Source organism: Pollicipes pollicipes, unplaced genomic scaffold, assembly GCF_011947565.3.
Source record: "Pollicipes pollicipes isolate AB1234 unplaced genomic scaffold, Ppol_2.1 Scaffold_4295;HRSCAF=5057_pilon_pilon_pilon, whole genome shotgun sequence".
In the NCBI taxonomy this organism is placed as follows: Eukaryota; Metazoa; Arthropoda; class Thecostraca; order Pollicipedomorpha; family Pollicipedidae; genus Pollicipes; species Pollicipes pollicipes.
In genome coordinates, this window is record NW_023596461.1 from 41451496 (window position 1) to 41467831 (window position 16336).

The window sequence follows — 16336 nt, forward strand, 5'->3', positions numbered from 1 at the left end:
GCCAACCCGCTGACGGCTGTCCCGCTGACCTTCACGCCGCTGACGGCCGCCCCGCTGACGGCTGCCCCGCTGACGGCCGCCCCGCTGACGGCTGCCCCGCTGACGGCCGCCCCGCTGACGGCTGCCCCGCTGACGGCCGCCCCGCTGACGGCTGCCCCGCTGACGGCCGCCTCGCTGACGGCTGTCCCGCTGACCTTCACGCCGCTGACGGCCGCCCGGCTTGCATTTTCAGCTCACGATCCTGAACAAATCGGGGCGGATCTGGACGATGGTGGCTGGTGGCGGCGCCTCCGTCATCTACGCCGACACGATCTGCGAGCTGGGCGGCGCCACTGAGCTGGCCAACTACGGTCAGTGGACGGTGGCATCGGCCCGCCGGCGCTGGCGCCGACCCCGACCCCGACCCACCCGACCCCGACCCCGACCCCCCCCGAACCGACCTCACCCGAACTCCCCCGACCCCCACCCCGACCCCGACCCCGACCCGACCCGACCCCGACCCCGACCCCCCCGACCACCCGAACTCGAACTCGAACTCGAACTCGACCCCGACCCGACCCCGACCCGACCCCGACCCCCGACCCGACCCCGACCCCGACCCCGACCCCGACCCCGACTCGAACTCGAACCCGAACCCGAACCGAACCCGAACCCGAACCCGTACGCAGCCCTGAGCCCGCACCCGCACCCGACCCGACCCCGACCCCGACCCCGACCCCGACCCCGACCCCGACCCCGACCCCGACCCCGGACCCCGACCCTGAACTCAAACTCGAACTCGACCCCGAACCCGAACCCGAACCCGTACGCAGCCCTGAGCCCGCACCCGCACCCGACCCCGACCCCACCCCGACCCCGACCCCGACCCGACCCCGACCCCGCCACGGCGCCGCCCACTCTGTCGTCCGCGGAGTGCAGGCAGGCTGTGGCAGTGACTGGGGCCGTGTCGACGTCTGCGCCGGCGGTGTGGGCCGCTGGCAGGCACTGGATTGGCTTTAGCTGTGCCGTTGGCTTCAGAGCGCTGATCACCTGTTATCGCCATAGCGGGACCAGTGTATCTCATTCCGACTGTCCGTTGTCCTGCGTTATGGGCTGGCTTTAGCGGTCGGCGCGAGGGACCGTGAAGCTTTGTTCGCACTAAGGTCCGTGAGTGGTCCTGATAGTCATCGTTTGTGCGTGCTATCCGTGCTTTATCACGGGCACCTGACAGCTGACGCCGCGTGACGTGCCGGTGGCGATCTCAGTACCGTGGCAGTGTGTGCCGTGCCTGTGTACGGTGGCGTGCGTGTGTACGCTGACACCGGCGGTGCGGCAGGCGAATACTCCGGAGCGCCGACCGAGGGTCAGACGTATGACTACGCCAGGACCATCCTCGGCCTGATGACCGACGAGCCGCACCCGGACGGCAAGGTACGTCACCTGACGGGGCTCCGGTCCAGCCCGGCCTGCTGACCGCACGGCTGACCTCGGGACGCTCAGCTGGGGGAGGGGGGGCCACGGCTGACCTCGGGGCTCTAGCTGGGGGAGGGGGCCACGCTGACCTCGGGACGCTCAGCTGGCGGGGCGGGCCACACGGCTGACCTCGGGACGCTCAGCTGGGGGAGGGGGGGCCACGGCTGACCTCGGGACGCTCAGCTGGCGGGGCGGGCCACGGCTGACCTCGGGACGCTCAGCTGGCGGGGCGGGCCACGGCTGACCTCGGGACGCTCAGCTGGCGGGGCGGGCCACGGCTGACCTCGGGACGTTCAGCTGGCGGTGCGGGCCACGGCTGACCTCGGGACGCTCAGCTGGCGGGGCGGGCCACGGCTGACCTCGGGACGCTCAGCTGGCGGGGCGGGCCACGGCTAACCTCGGGACGCTCAGCTGGCGGGCCACGGCTGACCTCGGGACGCTCAGCTGGCGAGGCGGGCCACGGCTGACCTCGGGACGCTCAGCTGGCGGTGCGGGCCACGGCTGACCTCGGGACGCTCAGCTGGCGGGCCACGGCTGACCTCGGGACGCTCAGCTGGCGGGGCGGGCCACGGCTGACTTCGGGACACTCAGCTGGCGGGGCGCGGCTCGGGAGGGTTGACGGGTGTGGGGCCGCTGGAGACACTTATCTGCTGGTTCTGGCTCGGATATTGACAGCTTCGGTTATTGTCTGGGCCAGTTATTTATCCCGGGGCCTGTTGCGGGCGCAGCACTCACTATCGACAGTATCATATATTGGCCGCTGATGGCAGGCCTCGGCTGTGATGAGCTGGGATGGTGGTGGTGGTGGTGGAGGGGGGGGGGGGGGGGGGTAAGCTGGCAACGTCGCTGTCGTTAGCGGTGCCCAAAACTCCTAAGTTGGCAACGTCGATGTCGTCAGCGGCGCCCAAAGCTCCTAAGCTGGCGACGTCGCTGTCGCCAGCTGCTCCCAAAACTCCTAAGCTGGCGACGTCGCTGTCGCCAGCTGCTCCCAAAACTCCTAAGCTGGCGACGTTCATTCTGATTAGATCATTACACCCATATACACCCAGTATGACTCCTCGTGCATAGCCGTCCGAAGTTGTAGAAGCAAATCGTGAAAAACGAAGACATGATATTTGATTGCTCATTCGTATGCGAAGGTCGTAGTTAAGTTCTGAAGCTAGTGCCATTGTGAACCATGTGCCCGCTATTTGAAAAGTAACACATCTCTGTGCGTCCGCGTATGGAGTGTTACGCATCTTTGTGCGTCCGCGGGTGGAGTGTTACGCATCTCTGTGTGTCCGCGGGTGGAGCGTTACGCATCTGTGTCCGCGGGTGGGGCATAACAGTGATCTTCTGTGTGTCGTATTTGAGGAAATTCTAACTGTTGATCCTGCGGCGGACTGTCCATCCCTGTCGATACACACGCAATATATTTATGGGTTTGAACCATATGGCTGTCTAGGGTTGGCCTGAAACAGTCACGGTTTTGTTTTTTGAAATAAACCTTTAAAAAATGTCCCGAACTGACCCACTTGTTTTGTTTAGAAGAGCTCAAAATATGGTGCCTCACTATGGTCTGTGACACATTGAATGAATTACACGCTGAGGTTTAGCATTATCCATTATGCCGCTACAACCGAGAGAACCAGCTGAAACAACGGCGCATTTCTGATAAACCGTCTGTTTTGCAGATCCTGATCATCGGCGGTGGAATCGCCAACTTCACAAACGTGGCGGCCACTTTTAAAGGCATCGTCAAGGCGCTGCTGGAGTTCCAGACCAAGCTGGTGGAGCACAAGGCACAGATCTTCGTCCGACGCGCTGGCCCCAACTACCAGGAGGGCCTCCGGTGAGCGCGCCAGCCCGGGGCTCCAGAGCGGCGGAACTCTACTGGGAAAACTGAGCCGGGGCCGTGTGTAGTGACTGCAGCCGTGAGCGAGTGGTGTTGATTCATTTTCTAGGCAACCTGTTTGTGTCAGGGTCAACAAGAAATAACGTTCTGAGTGCGCACCGTGCGGTCCGATTACGCACGGAGCTGAATGATTGGGCCATTACCTCCCAGCGTCCAATCACCTTGACAGCGCGAGGAAGCTGGTCAGTCACGGGTAATCTCTGGCTTGCGGTAGATCCTTGCATCATGCCTGTGAGCTTTAGCTGAGCAGGGCAGCGGACATGCGCTGGAAATGGTCCACGTGAGGTCGGGCAGCTGATAGATTCTGTGTCAATCGCAGTCGATTTGGAGCACGATCTTGATAATGCGGATGGGGCCTGACTCCCAGACCGCCACTAGCCGTATCTGTCCTGATCAAACTACCGGTCTAGGCTGCTTCCATTGGAATGTTGATTCCCAATGCACTAGTCCAACGTCAGTTACAAGCCTGCTCACTATTGGCGCTGCATGGTTAAGTATTCGCGTCGCCTTGAAGCACAATGCGTCGTCGTCGATGTCGTGACATTCGTTTGGTGCGGCCATCACCTGAGCAGCTGGTCGCCGAGCCATCCGGCCAAAATTAATACCCAGATTTCGATTTGCACCGCAAAGAGCCGCTGAACAACAGTACACGGCCAGCTGCTTCTGCTCATCATGAGCTGGGCAGGCGTGGTCCCGCGCTACTGCTCATCATGAGCTGGGCAGGCGTGGTCCCGCGATACTGCTCATCATGAGCTGGGCAGGCGTCGTCCCGTGCTACTGCTCATCATGAGCTGGGCAGGCGTAGTCCCGCGCTACGGCGTAGTCCCGTGCTACTGCTCATCATGAGCTGATCGGCGTGGCGATGTGATATTTCCCCGACTCTCAGCCATGCTGTGATGGGGAGGTGTTGTGAGCAGCTGTCTGCTCCGCTGGCCCCTCCGCGTATTGGCCCTCGCTAGGTCGTATTGGTTGGGTTCTGTGCGTAGCGTGCGTATTTAGTAACGTTGTGTGGTGTTATGTGCGTGTATGTGGGAGCAGGCCGCGCTGGGCCGTTTTGCGTCCCTTTTATCACCATTGATTGTTTATAATTGTGCTCTGGAAGTTTGTTCGAATTGGAGCCGGTCACCCAAGATATCCGCCCGCGCTGTGCACCTGGCTGCCGTCCCGCGGAGTCATGCCTGCCGTTGGCCCGGCCGTCCTCACCACCGGCCCTGGCCACGCCCCCCGGCGTCTCCAGTCTCCCGCGCCGCTGGCGTCACGTGCCGTGTCTGCGCCACAGGATCATGCGCGAGACGGGCCGCTCACTGGGCGTGCCGGTGCACGTGTTCGGCAACGAGACACACATGACGGCCATCGTGGCCATGGCGCTGGGCAAGCGGCCGATCCTGAGCGAGCCGGAGGCGGCGCAGCACACGGCCAACTTCCTGCTGCCGGGCGGACAGCAGCAGGACGTGGTCAGTCGGCCGCCGGCGCCGCTGCTGAGCCGCTGAGAGCATTGATATGGACTGGAAGGATGGTGCGAGTGTTCGACCGATCCGCCGTTTGGGATGCAAACTGGTCTGAGGGGCGGACTTGTACAAAGTCCTCAGTTATTATCAGCATCACGTAGACGTCCCTTAAGCTGTCGCTGCCATCACGCTAATGCTGGATAATGCGTGTGCAGCACCAAAATAACTCCGCAATACTTATGCCATATTTAAAGCCATTGCCATCAGCGCCGCAGCTGCTGCGGCGTCGCGACGTCTGTCAGCACGCCACGCCACCAGGTTTGAATAGTACCGATCGCCGTTAATCTGAGCAGCCATAAGACACGCCGAGCCCTCGCGTCGCCGTCCCGCCGCTCCTGTCAGCCGCGGCCCTGACCCGCCCGCTTCCTGTTGGCAGCAAAGCCCGCCGCCTCCACGGAAGGTGACCGCTCCGGCCGTGAACAGCACAGACGGCGGCAAGAAGGATGTGCTCTTCCACCGCGAGACCAAGGCCATCGTGTGGGGCATGCAGACGCGCGCTGTCCAGGTCAGGCCAATGCCGGGGTGAGGTCAACAGCAGGTCGGAGCCAGGCCAGATGGGGGCGTCGTCACATGCGCTAGGTCAGGTCATTGTCATAGAGACGAGGTTTTGCGGTGTATGTGGAGTCGCTGTCAAACAGGTAAATACTGAGATGTGCCAGGTCAGAATCTGCTTTGTGCCGGCATGGGTCGGTGGGCTTCCTCGTGCTATGCGTGCGGAGGCGACTTCTAATGACCAGGCATGTGTATCAAGCCCCGCACACGCTAGCAGGATAGGTTCCCGACTTAGTAGTGGTTGTACCGTGGGAGTGATTCTGTCCTCAGGTATCTTTCGTTCGCTGCGATCAATGTTTGTTCGTGATTGATTCCCCGCCCCCACAGCACTCAGACCAGGCCGCCCCACGGCCGTCCCGTGTCCACAATCTTGTCTTAACTGAGCCACCCGGCCTGTCCGCAGGGCATGATGGACTTTGACTTTGTCTGCTCGAGGAAGGAGCCCTCCGTGCAGTGTATGATCTACCCGTTCACCGGCGACCACAAGCAGAAGTTCTACTGGGGCCACAAGGAGATCCTCATCCCAGGTACGGGCCAGCACTCGGCGGCCGCTGAGCGAGCTGACCGGGCGCGCGTGGGCCGCGGCGAGTGGTGCCGTGCTGGAGGAATGTCCTCTAGGCGTGACTGAATTCTCGTCCTGCTGTGGTGGAGGAGACGCCGGCTGGTTTCCGCCCGCCTCACACCGCCGCTCGCTGCGACCCAGGTCAGGGAATCGCCCAGTCATGAACGGCCGGTGTCGTGCTTGGTCCACGTTAACGCGCCCGCTGCCGCCGTCCGGCAGTCGGGTGATATCTCCCCTCCCGCGCCGCGCCTGGATGTTGCGCACTCCCACACATCGTGTCGGACGGGGCCGGCGCGTCCCTCGCGGTCCGCTGGTACCTCAGTGGCGTGCGCCAAATGTGTAACGTCTGACGCCGCCTCGTCCGATCGCCGACAGTGTACAAGAGCATGGCGGACGCGATGCGGAAGCACCCGCAGGCGGACGTAGTGGTTAACTTCGCCTCGCTCCGGTCCGCCTACGAGTCGGTCGTCGAGACCATGCAGTACCCGCAGGTGGGTGGGGACGGAGGGCCGGCTCCGGCGAGGACCTTGGCTGTGTGACGTCACGTGATCAGAAATTAGTCCGCCATGTGCTGCAATGTCGTGCTGTTCAGTACGTGCGCGCGCGTGTGTGAATGTTATTATTTATTTCGCACGAGAATCGATGACGTGGCCTCCGATTTATACAGCGAATGTTGCCAATGTGGCCACACTGGCGTCATGCCTACGATGCGAGCCATTGGTTGGCGTTGGATGAGCTATGGCCGTCGCCTGAGTGTGAGTCAGCGCGTGGCTGCCGTCAGGTCCGGACAATTGCCATCATCGCCGAAGGCATCCCGGAGAATCTGACGCGCAAGCTGATCAAGATGGCCGACCAGAAGGGCGTCACCGTCATCGGACCGGCCACCGTCGGTACGCCGGCGGCCGACGCTCGGGGGGGGGGGGGGGGGGACGTCACCACACACGCAGCGCCCTGTTCAGCGGCGGGCTGGGGTGCTCCGGTGCCACCGTTCCCCGCTCGCGCCCCGTCTGGCCCTGGCCTCTCCTCTGATGACGGTGTGACCCAGAGGAGCGGTCATTATCAAAGGGACAACAGTCACGGCGGCCATCCACGGGATCGTCGTCCCGCTCATGTTAAGGTTCTCTCCTCTGTTGGAGGCCCATTCTGCTATTCACTCTCCGTGCTTTTGTCGCAGCCTGTAGGCCTGGTGGCATGGGATACTATGACTGTGTTAGTGCAGGTTTGTGCGTTCCATTTCCTGCTACATGGAACAAAATGGCTACGATTCTTGCTCTACTCTGGTACTGATGTCGTCGAATCTATTTCCGCAGGCGGTATCAAGCCGGGCTGCTTCAAGATCGGCAACACGGGCGGCATGATGGACAACCTATTGCTCTCCAAGCTGTACCGGCCCGGCAGGTCAGTGGCGCCCCCCCCCCCCCCCCTCCCTCTCCGCTCTCCGCTCCCCGAAGACGCTGTTGTGTCGGCATGACGTGTTGTCTTCGGTATCACCACAGCGGCTCGTCATCTGCTGTTCTCACCTGTGGCGTGCGGCCGCTGTGTTGTAGCTGTCTTGTTTTAGGCCCCTGGAGCAGTCACCAGTGCCGAAACAGTGGCGCTGCAGTATGCCATGTTCGCCGCCGCGATTGGGTTCAAAAGACTACGAACGGTATTCTCCCTGTCAAACCGTACCAGGACGAGGACAGTGAACCCTTGCAGCCCCACTGCTCGCTCCAAACACAGCTGTCTGACGGACGTTACCCGCTCCGCCGCAGCGTGGCGTACGTGTCGCGATCGGGCGGCATGTCCAACGAGCTGAACAACATCATCTCGCGCTGGACCAACGGCGTGTACGAGGGAGTGGCCATCGGCGGTGACCGCTACCCGGGCACCACATTCATGGACCACATCATGCGTTACCAGCGCGACCCCAGCGTGAGCAGAGCGGGCGGGGAGGGGCCTGATGGCCGGGTGGATAGCGTGTCAGAATCCCACGTGGTGGCCCCGGGATCGAGCCGCGGTGGCACATGGGCCCTGAGCGCTTACATGGTCAATCCTGTCGTAAGCGCGGGTTCGAGTCCGCGGTGACACCATGGGCCCTGAGCGCTTACATGGCCAATGCTGTCGTAAGCGCGGGTTCGAGTCGCGGTGACACCATGGGCCCTGAGCGCTTACATGGCCAACGCTGTCGTAAGCGCGGGTTCGAGTCGCGGTGACACCATGGGCCCTGAGCGCTTACATGGCCAATGCTGCCGTAAGCGCGGGTTCGAGCCGCGGTGACACCATGGGCCCTGAGCGCTTACACGGTCAATGCTGCCGTAAGCGCTCCGTATAAGAGCATGACGACGTGCGTCGCGCTCGTTTTAACGGAAAAAGGGACGGTGCCGGTGCCCCCCCGGTGGCCGGCGCCACGTGCTGTGTCGGCGGACGGTGGCGCCGTCGCTCGCCGCCTCGGGTGACTGTGTTGCCCCTGCCGTGTGCTCTGGGTGGGCCGTCGCTGTCGGCTGTCTGCTGACGATGCCGCCACCGCCGCCGCTGCCGCAGGTGAAGATGATCGTGCTGCTGGGCGAGGTGGGCGGCGTGGAGGAATACGACGTGTGCCAGGCCATCAAAGAAGGCACGCTCACCAAGCCACTGGTGGCCTGGTGTATCGGCACTTGCGCCAGTGAGTCTGCCCCTCCCCCCGCTTCTCGTCCACTGCACTCTTAAAAGCTGGCTGGCTGCTGTGCTTGAGGAGTATCGTTTGAAGGCAGTAAATTCGTATCGAACGTCACAGCATCTAAACGTGATGCATAACAGGGCAACTTTGGGTGGAAGTCTGATGAGGTTTTCTACAGTAGTGAGTCGGTCAAACCACGGGCAGGTCCGCCCCCGCGCCAAACTCAGCTGGTTCCACGTCCGGCCACTTCCCCGTCCCGTGCGTGTGATGTGCGGGCGTTACACGTGTTATATCGCCTCAACGTCTCGGGGGCGCTTCCGTGGCACGGGGTTGTATACAGTGCTGGTCCCTCTGCATTGTAGACGACGCCTCCCGTACTGTTACGTGTGTCTGTTCGCACTCGCCGTCGTAAGAAGCCCATTCATAGTTGCTATCGCACAAGTATTCCCCGCCTGTCGTATACTGCGAGCCCAAATCTCGCCTGCGGGCAGCTCAGCGCGCCCCAGCTTTCGTCGAGCGAGCGCGAGGCCCCGCAGGGGACACTCCCCGTCCGGGACGCTCAGCCGGCGGCCGTCGCGTGCTCGCGCCGGGCCGCGCGGTGTCCGGCGTCCGGCGCCACCCCGCCGCCCCGCCGTCCTGACGCCGGCGCCCTTCCAGCCATGTTCACGTCGGAGGTGCAGTTCGGCCACGCCGGCGCCTGCGCCAACGGCGAGCTCGAGACGGCCGTGGCCAAGAACCGGGCGCTGGCCGAGACGGGCGCCCACGTGCCGACCACGTTCGACCAGCTGGGGGAGACCATCGGTGAGTGAGGGCCCGGGACGGCCCGACGGCCGCCCGACCGGCGGATCTTCCGAGCGGCGCCCTGTTCACGTCAGCAGTCCGCCACCTCACTGCCTTGCCGCACGACCACGATCCAGTGCTAGCCTTGTGGGTTCAGCGAGTTGCTGACTGCTTACTTCCCGACCGCCGGTCCCATCGCTTGTCCAACTTGGTCTCCGCCTCTAAGCGTGCCTCCCGCCGCTAGACCACAGCTCTGCGTAACCTGCACGGCCTTACCGCCACCATCCCGTCGCAGCGCACCGCGGCCAAGGCAGCCGCGCGTGTGTCACTTCGCCACGTCCGGGGGCCCAAGTAACGAACAAAATGCACGCCACGTGTGCCCCGTCCCGCGTCGGCCGTCGGCGGCCGTGTGACCCCCTCTGCCCGGCAGGCTCTGTGTACCAGGACCTGGTGTCGAAGGGCGTGATTGTGCCGGAGCCGGAGGTGCCGCCGCCTACGGTACCCATGGACTACAACTGGGCTCGGGTGCGTGCCACGCCGCGGCCGCCATCGCGTAGCGGGCAGGGGTCGCTGGCATGCGACCGTCGACTGGCCAGCGCGCACCGCTCTCGCCTGGCAGGGGCAGAGGGTTGAGTCTGGACAGCCTCACAACACTCAGGCGAGGGGGTTCGTAGCTCTGTAGCCAGCGCGATGCGGAAGACAGATATAGGTACAGAAAGGTGCTGTTTGGGCCAGTGACAAAGCTACGGGCGTCTTATGTGGCATTGAATTGTTTCAGAGGCCACGTTGTCGTGGGTCGTTATATCTGTCGCCCAATCCTGGCGGATTACTCGAAATACATTACGCTACGTCTGTGACAACTGTATGGCTATCCTGCCTTCCAGTCCACTTTGGTCCGACCTTGTCATGCATATTTTTTGAGAGGATGAACACTAACCGCCTTCTTGCACTAGCTTTATAACTTAAGGCGCTGGCCAGCCGCCATAAACAGAACTTATCCCAACAAAGTATTGGATGGAAAGGTGTTTTGTGCGTCTGTTCTTTCCACGCAACTCCACAGACGTGGCGTTGGTTTCATGAAATATTTGGGGATGTAGTTGCAGCCATCTGATACGACTTAATTTCGACTGTGCTCACCACTCTGTCCCCCCCCCCCCGCCCCCACCCCCTATCGTGTTTCTTCCTAGCCCTAGACCGTCCCTTTCTTGTCCGTTCGTCGCCAGTCTGTCCCTCTTGCCCCCCCCCCCCCCCCCCTCCCGCTTCCGCTTCATCCCGAGTAACTAACGGGTCTCTGCGCTGCGACAGGAGCTGGGGCTGATCCGCAAGCCGGCCTCCTTCATGTCAAGCATCTGCGACGAGCGCGGCCAGGAGCTGATATACGCCGGCATCCCCATCACGGACGTGCTGCGCCAGGACATGGGCCTGGGCGGCGTGGTGGGCCTGCTCTGGTTCCAGCGCCGCCTGCCGCCCTACGCCTGCAAGTACTTCGAGATGTGCCTGATGGTGACGGCCGACCACGGCCCGGCGGTCAGCGGCGCCCACAACACCATCGTCACGGCGCGCGCCGGCAAGGACCTCGTCTCGTCGCTCGTCTCCGGCCTGCTCACCATCGTACGTGGCCGGCGCGCTGGCGGCGCCGCTGTCGTCCTGTTGGGAGGGGCCGCGCTGGCGGGGCCGCTGTCGCTGTCCTGTTGGGAGGGGCGGCGCTGGCGGGGCCGCTGTCGCTGTCCTGTTGGGAGGGGCCGCGCTGGCGGGGCCGCTGTCGCTGTCCTGTTGGGAGGGGCTGCGCTGGCGGCGCCGCTGTCGCTGTCCTGTTGGGAGGGGCGGCGCTGGCGGCCTGTTGGGAGATGCGGCGCTGGAGGCGCAGCGCAGCGTAGGACTGGTCGGAATTCGGAACAGCTAGCCGTTAAATGCGTCACTGGGTCATTAAATGCATCGAATGCGTTAACTCGTTAAGTGCTTTTTAGTTTGGTCACACGACGCAGGCCATTGGAAACGAATTTTGCGACATTTTAGAGCATTTTGCATCAATGACGGATGTCAGGTCACAATTAGACAGCACTACGCAAGATGTAAATAACGTATGATCAGTTGCTCCACAGAGAGAATGCCTGACTTATACCAGACCGACCATCCTACTGAGACGCGATGGTGTGGTAATGGTTGATATGCTGTGGTTGGTTGAGCTCCTTGCTGGCCCGCCGGCCTCTGAGGGGAGAGGTGTTGCCGTCTGCCCTGTTGCCGGGGGTGTGGCAGCACCCGGCTGAGTCCAGGTCAGGTCGGATGGTGACCTCGGCCGCTCCGCCCGCAGGGAGATCGGTTCGGGGGCGCGCTGGACGGTGCCGCGCGCGTCTTCAGCGAAGGCTACGACTCCAACCTGCACCCCAATGACTTCGTCAACATGATGCGCAAGAAGGGACAGCTCATCATGGGCATCGGCCACAGGGTCAAGTCGGTGAGAAGTGCTGACTCGCGCGCTATCTTGAGTGTTACATGTATTTGATGTATTGTTCATTTTCACTTGCCGTGGTAATTCTTATTACACGGAGTAAAGAAGACCTGCTGACGATGAACCTGGACAGCGTGATGGCTGGAGGTAAGTGTGGCAGTGCGATTGATTAAGGTCTATTATGTTCAGAGCGCGGTTTGTTTAAGGCTCACCTGGTGTATAGCGGCTTTTCGGATCTTGGTGCGCGCCTTATCGTGGAGGGTTTGCTAGTTCCGTTTGTACTGCGCCACCGCCCACGACTCTGGGGATCTGCCAGGGAAGCTGTCTGCAGACGTCCCTTCCTACTATGTATGCTTCTTCCGTTCCCAGATCAACAACCCCGACAAGCGCGTGGAGATCATCAAGAACTTTGTCAAGGAGAACTTCCCGGCCACGCCGCTGCTGAACTACGCCCTGGAGGTGGAGAAGATCACCACGTCCAAGAAGCCCAACCTCATCTTGAACGTGGACGGCGTCATCGCCACTAGCTTCGTCGACCTCTTGCGCAACTCTGGCATCTTCACGACGTAAGCTCTCCACCAGCAGCGGTGACTGTCATGTCGACACCGCCAGAAGTACGCCAAGCCATCCGCCGGCGCACGCCTCTTGGTCCAACATGTTACGTGGGCCGCAGACGCGTGCACATTGTTGTCTGCAGCCAGCGGTGACGTAAGCAGATGTTCATAGCGAGGCAGCAGCTGAGGCGACTGGTGTCTCGTACCATGGAGCTCAATAATTATGTCGAGCACGTTCGTCGATGCTGGTAAAATCTCGTCATTGGCATTGTAGCGCACCGGCTCAGTTAACTGAGCCCCTTAAATTCTTGTTGATGTTCGTGGCATGCGCGAATAGTCCCTGCTTCAACCCAGGCTGGTATTGCTGCAAGCACGTTTTGCCTGGTTGTGTCCTCCGTTCAGGTTGTGCCCTGCTAGATCGTACCGTATTTGACCGCGGCCTCCCTGTGTGCCCACTCCTCTTTGCTCGCGTCACATCGCCGCGCCTCTGTGCTCCGGCAGTGAGGAGGCCCAGGAGTATGTGGAAATCGGGGTCCTGAACGGCCTGTTCGTCCTGGGTCGCAGCATCGGCTTCATCGGTGAGTCCCGCTGGCGTCCGCGGACGCTCCGGAGCGGGCCACATCCCGCAGCTGGGGTGGCCGAGGACTGGTAACCGCTGAGCCGCACAGCTGGCCAGCGGACTTAGCGCAGGCCGTGTGCAGGCGTTGTGCTGAGGCCCGCGTAAGCTGTGTTCCACCCCGCCGCGCTGGAAGACAGCTTCTGCCGTCCGGCCGGCGGCGTTTGGGCGCAGACGCCGACCGCGTCGCTCCGTGACCGCTGCTGACTGCCGGTCCGCTGCGTCCAGCTGCAGCAGCGGTCTGTGGAGCAGTGCCGCTGCCCTGCAGCTCAGACTGCCTTCCCGCCGCTCTTTCCGTGTCATCACCCGAAGCATTGCGCAACTGAGTATGCCCGTTAGGCGCACGCTGCACCCTCTACTCCTGCTGACCACGCGCGTCCTGCCGCAGGCCACTACCTGGACCAGAAGCGCCTGAAGCAGGGACTGTACCGGCACCCGTGGGATGATATCAGCTACGTGATGCCCGAGAAGTATGAGGCCTACAACTTCGAGGGCGCCCAGCAGTAGGGCGCATGCGCTGCGGGCGCCCTGCGGTGGCGGTTGACACACCTGGCCGCCGGACGGGCCGGGCATGTGGCGGGCCCCGCCGCGCCGCCTCCAGCAGCGTGCCGTGCCGTGCCGTAGCCAGCTCTCCGTAGCCGGCCGTCCTTCCTCCACAGCCGACCGGCGGCGCCTGCGCTCTCTCTCTCGACTTCCTCCGTGTCTGTCCGTGTGACGGCGACCGCGGCTGCGGCTCGCCGGTCGTCTCCCTCGCATGCGGGGCCAGGTTCGGCTGCACGTCCTCGGCCGAGGAGCCGGCGCATGCGCACCTTTGGGGGGGACGCTGGTCATGGGGGGGGGGGGGGGCTACTGCCGATGTCGCCGGTCCGGGGTCGCACTGTCGGGCGGGGAGGGCTGGGCTTGGCTGGGCGCGCGCAGCCCGTCGCGCTGGTAACGGCCGCCCGTTTCCAGCGTCTACAGCGGCGGCGACCCCGGCGCACCCGGCGCGCCGCCCGCCGCCAGCGCCGACGAGGCCAAGTGCTCCGTCAGCTGAGCGCGCGACCACGTGACTGGCCGGCCGGCCGGCTCCGGCGAGATTATGCTATTTTTGTAGAAATGCCCTCGCTGTCTGCGGGAACGGCGTGCTGTTCCGTCGCAGATCTGTTAGTTTCCCGCTGGATCGCAGGTAATGGAGCGAGATCTTGGCTGCTTTTAGTTCGCCGCGATCGGGGTTGCTTTTAACGGTCCTTCGCACATCGTGGTACCCAATAGTGGCGAGTTATTTATTTTAGATGTTCAAATGTTTAGGTTCGCGGATGAGTGCGCGTTTGGCCCAGAAAAGACCAGGGCCGCTTCCGGCCCGTGGGGGTGGGGAGGGGGCGGCGGCAGGGAGAGCTCATCGCTCTCAGCCGGCTTCGGCGGGGCGCGGGCGCACACGGACGAAGGGAACTAGAAGTGCTGAACGAAACGAAACATATCAGAGCGTGTCTTGGCCGCTGTCGGGCCGCGTTCGGTCCTTGCCAGCGCTGGGTGTTGTAGTGTCTCGGTGTTCAAGCGGCGCCCGTAGCCGCGCTGTAGCAGGCGGTCCGCGGTAGATGCTGGTGAGGTTCGTGCGTTGTCCGCCAGGGTGGCTGCCCGAGGACGGAGTGGCTTGTCGATGCTTTTACGGCGTTCTGTCGTGGGCGTAGGGTGTCCTTGCTTCGCTAGGAGCGTGGTATCAAATCCGCGCAAAGGCTGCCGTTTCTCAGTGTTCCAACTTTTCGGTGTGTTCCAACTTACCTGTTTACCAGCGGGAAATTTACGGTTGACACAGGGAAGCGCCCAGCGCCAAATTGGATGATGCGTGTGGTCAACGGTGCATCGTATGACTGGGGGGGGGGGGGGGAGGATGGAGGCCAGAAACGCGTCACCTCCACCCAAGCATTTTCTAACGGACGCAAGTGGGGCAGGTGCTCCTTTTCACTGGTGTTGCCATGTGACGAGGGGCCCTGCTGCCCCTCTGCCCCCCCTGGCTTGAACCCGCCCGCGGTCCGGCCGCGCGGCGGTGCACCGACCTGCGTCGCCTTCCTCCGCGCGCCGCTCCTACCGGGTGCGCGGAGCGGCGCTTCCTCCTGTTCAAGGCGGCGGTCGGTGCGGCCGGCCACTGCCCGGGGCAGCTGTGTCGCTGCCCGGGTGTCGGGAGACTTCCGTATCGTTTGGCGGCAGGCGAGCGGCCCTGTGGTGTGATCATTGTTGATGTTAATATTACGTGGTGATTGGTAGATGCACAATAAAAATGCAAAATGTTGCCGGCCGCGTGTGGGGCACCAGTGATTCTGGCTGAACCCAGTGAACTGCGTGGTGCCGTCGCCAGCTAGCGTTCGCGTATCCCTGCCGCCATCGCCCGCTTCCGAAACCCGATGACTGTTGAAACATTCCGCAAGTGTCTTGAGCCCTCATGGGGAGAATGATTGTGCATCACTTCTTGTAAGACAGCGTCAAGCATCAGATTCGCAGGCCGGTAAAGTGAGACTTGTCACGGAAATCAGCTGGGAAACTTGACTCATGGGGCCAAGGGCAGCTAAATTACTCTTTGTCTCTTCGCACATTGGGGCAGTTTAACTGCGCTCCCAGAGTGGGCTCAGCTCTCCTGTGCACATCGTTTGATGCCGTAGTCTTACACACCTCATTAGTTGTTCATTTTTATTCGCAGGAGTCCTCGTACGGTATGAAACCATTGCGTGGAAGTTAAATGTCGTTCATCAAACGACTCAACACACATCAACAGTGTAACAAGCTTGGGTTCCGCTCTATTGACCTGCACGTACCTACATGAACGCACTTTGAGGCTTTGTTGTCGAATTCTACATCACCGACACCACAGCTACCACTGACCCCCGACCACTGGCTGATGCCTGGAGCCCACGGGCGCGCCGATGTCAGATCAGTTTGCGCCAATCACTAGTGTTTGCGAGATTTGGGTTCCCAGCAAGTCGTAAACGAATGGCAGTAACACATCACAGGAGCATCACATGTCCAGCATCACGAGTTCGGAGACAGACTGGATGGGTCTTCACCCCCCAGCCCAGACGCCCTCTCTTCTGTGGGCCCGTGCTCTCAAGCTGAGCTGTGACTAGACTGGAGTCGTCAGGAGCGGCATAACATAGCTACGGAGTGTGAACATCCTCTCCACCACGGCTTGCACTTCCCGCGACCGCGACCGCTCGGTGATCCACGCGATTACAATTCGACACACGCACCGCCACCCCGACACCACCGGGCGTCCCTGCCGACTGATCGCTTACTCTGTCCTCGTCACCCGCACGCACCGCCGTCCCAGCGTCGCTGTGTGTCCCCGCGGCCTCCTCACCGT

General features: G+C 62.3%; 2 protein-coding genes across 2 annotated transcripts in view; one reads left to right on the forward strand and one right to left on the reverse strand.

Moving 5' to 3' along the window:
• ATPCL (ATP-citrate synthase) overlaps positions 1 to 15271 on the forward strand; it is a 28290-nt gene extending 13019 nt beyond the window's left edge. Inside the window, 19 exon segments of the mRNA XM_037219339.1 lie at positions 233 to 350; positions 1316 to 1410; positions 3126 to 3283; positions 4626 to 4800; positions 5231 to 5359; positions 5810 to 5933; positions 6344 to 6459; positions 6750 to 6858; positions 7279 to 7366; positions 7723 to 7882; positions 8492 to 8612; positions 9264 to 9407; positions 9817 to 9911; positions 10692 to 10997; positions 11698 to 11841; positions 12205 to 12401; positions 12891 to 12967; positions 13394 to 13475; positions 13957 to 15271. Of these exon segments, the coding sequence (XP_037075234.1) occupies positions 233 to 350; positions 1316 to 1410; positions 3126 to 3283; positions 4626 to 4800; positions 5231 to 5359; positions 5810 to 5933; positions 6344 to 6459; positions 6750 to 6858; positions 7279 to 7366; positions 7723 to 7882; positions 8492 to 8612; positions 9264 to 9407; positions 9817 to 9911; positions 10692 to 10997; positions 11698 to 11841; positions 12205 to 12401; positions 12891 to 12967; positions 13394 to 13475; positions 13957 to 14038 (2520 nt within the window). The 3' untranslated portion in view covers positions 14039 to 15271.
• Positions 15272 to 15827: 556 nt separating this feature from the next.
• LOC119097553 (glycosyltransferase-like domain-containing protein 1) overlaps positions 15828 to 16336 on the reverse strand; it is a 46399-nt gene continuing 45890 nt past the window's right edge. The window contains exon 10 of the mRNA XM_037220586.1: positions 15828 to 15878. Within this exon, the coding sequence (XP_037076481.1) occupies positions 15828 to 15878 (51 nt within the window). The remainder of the gene's footprint in view (positions 15879 to 16336) is intronic.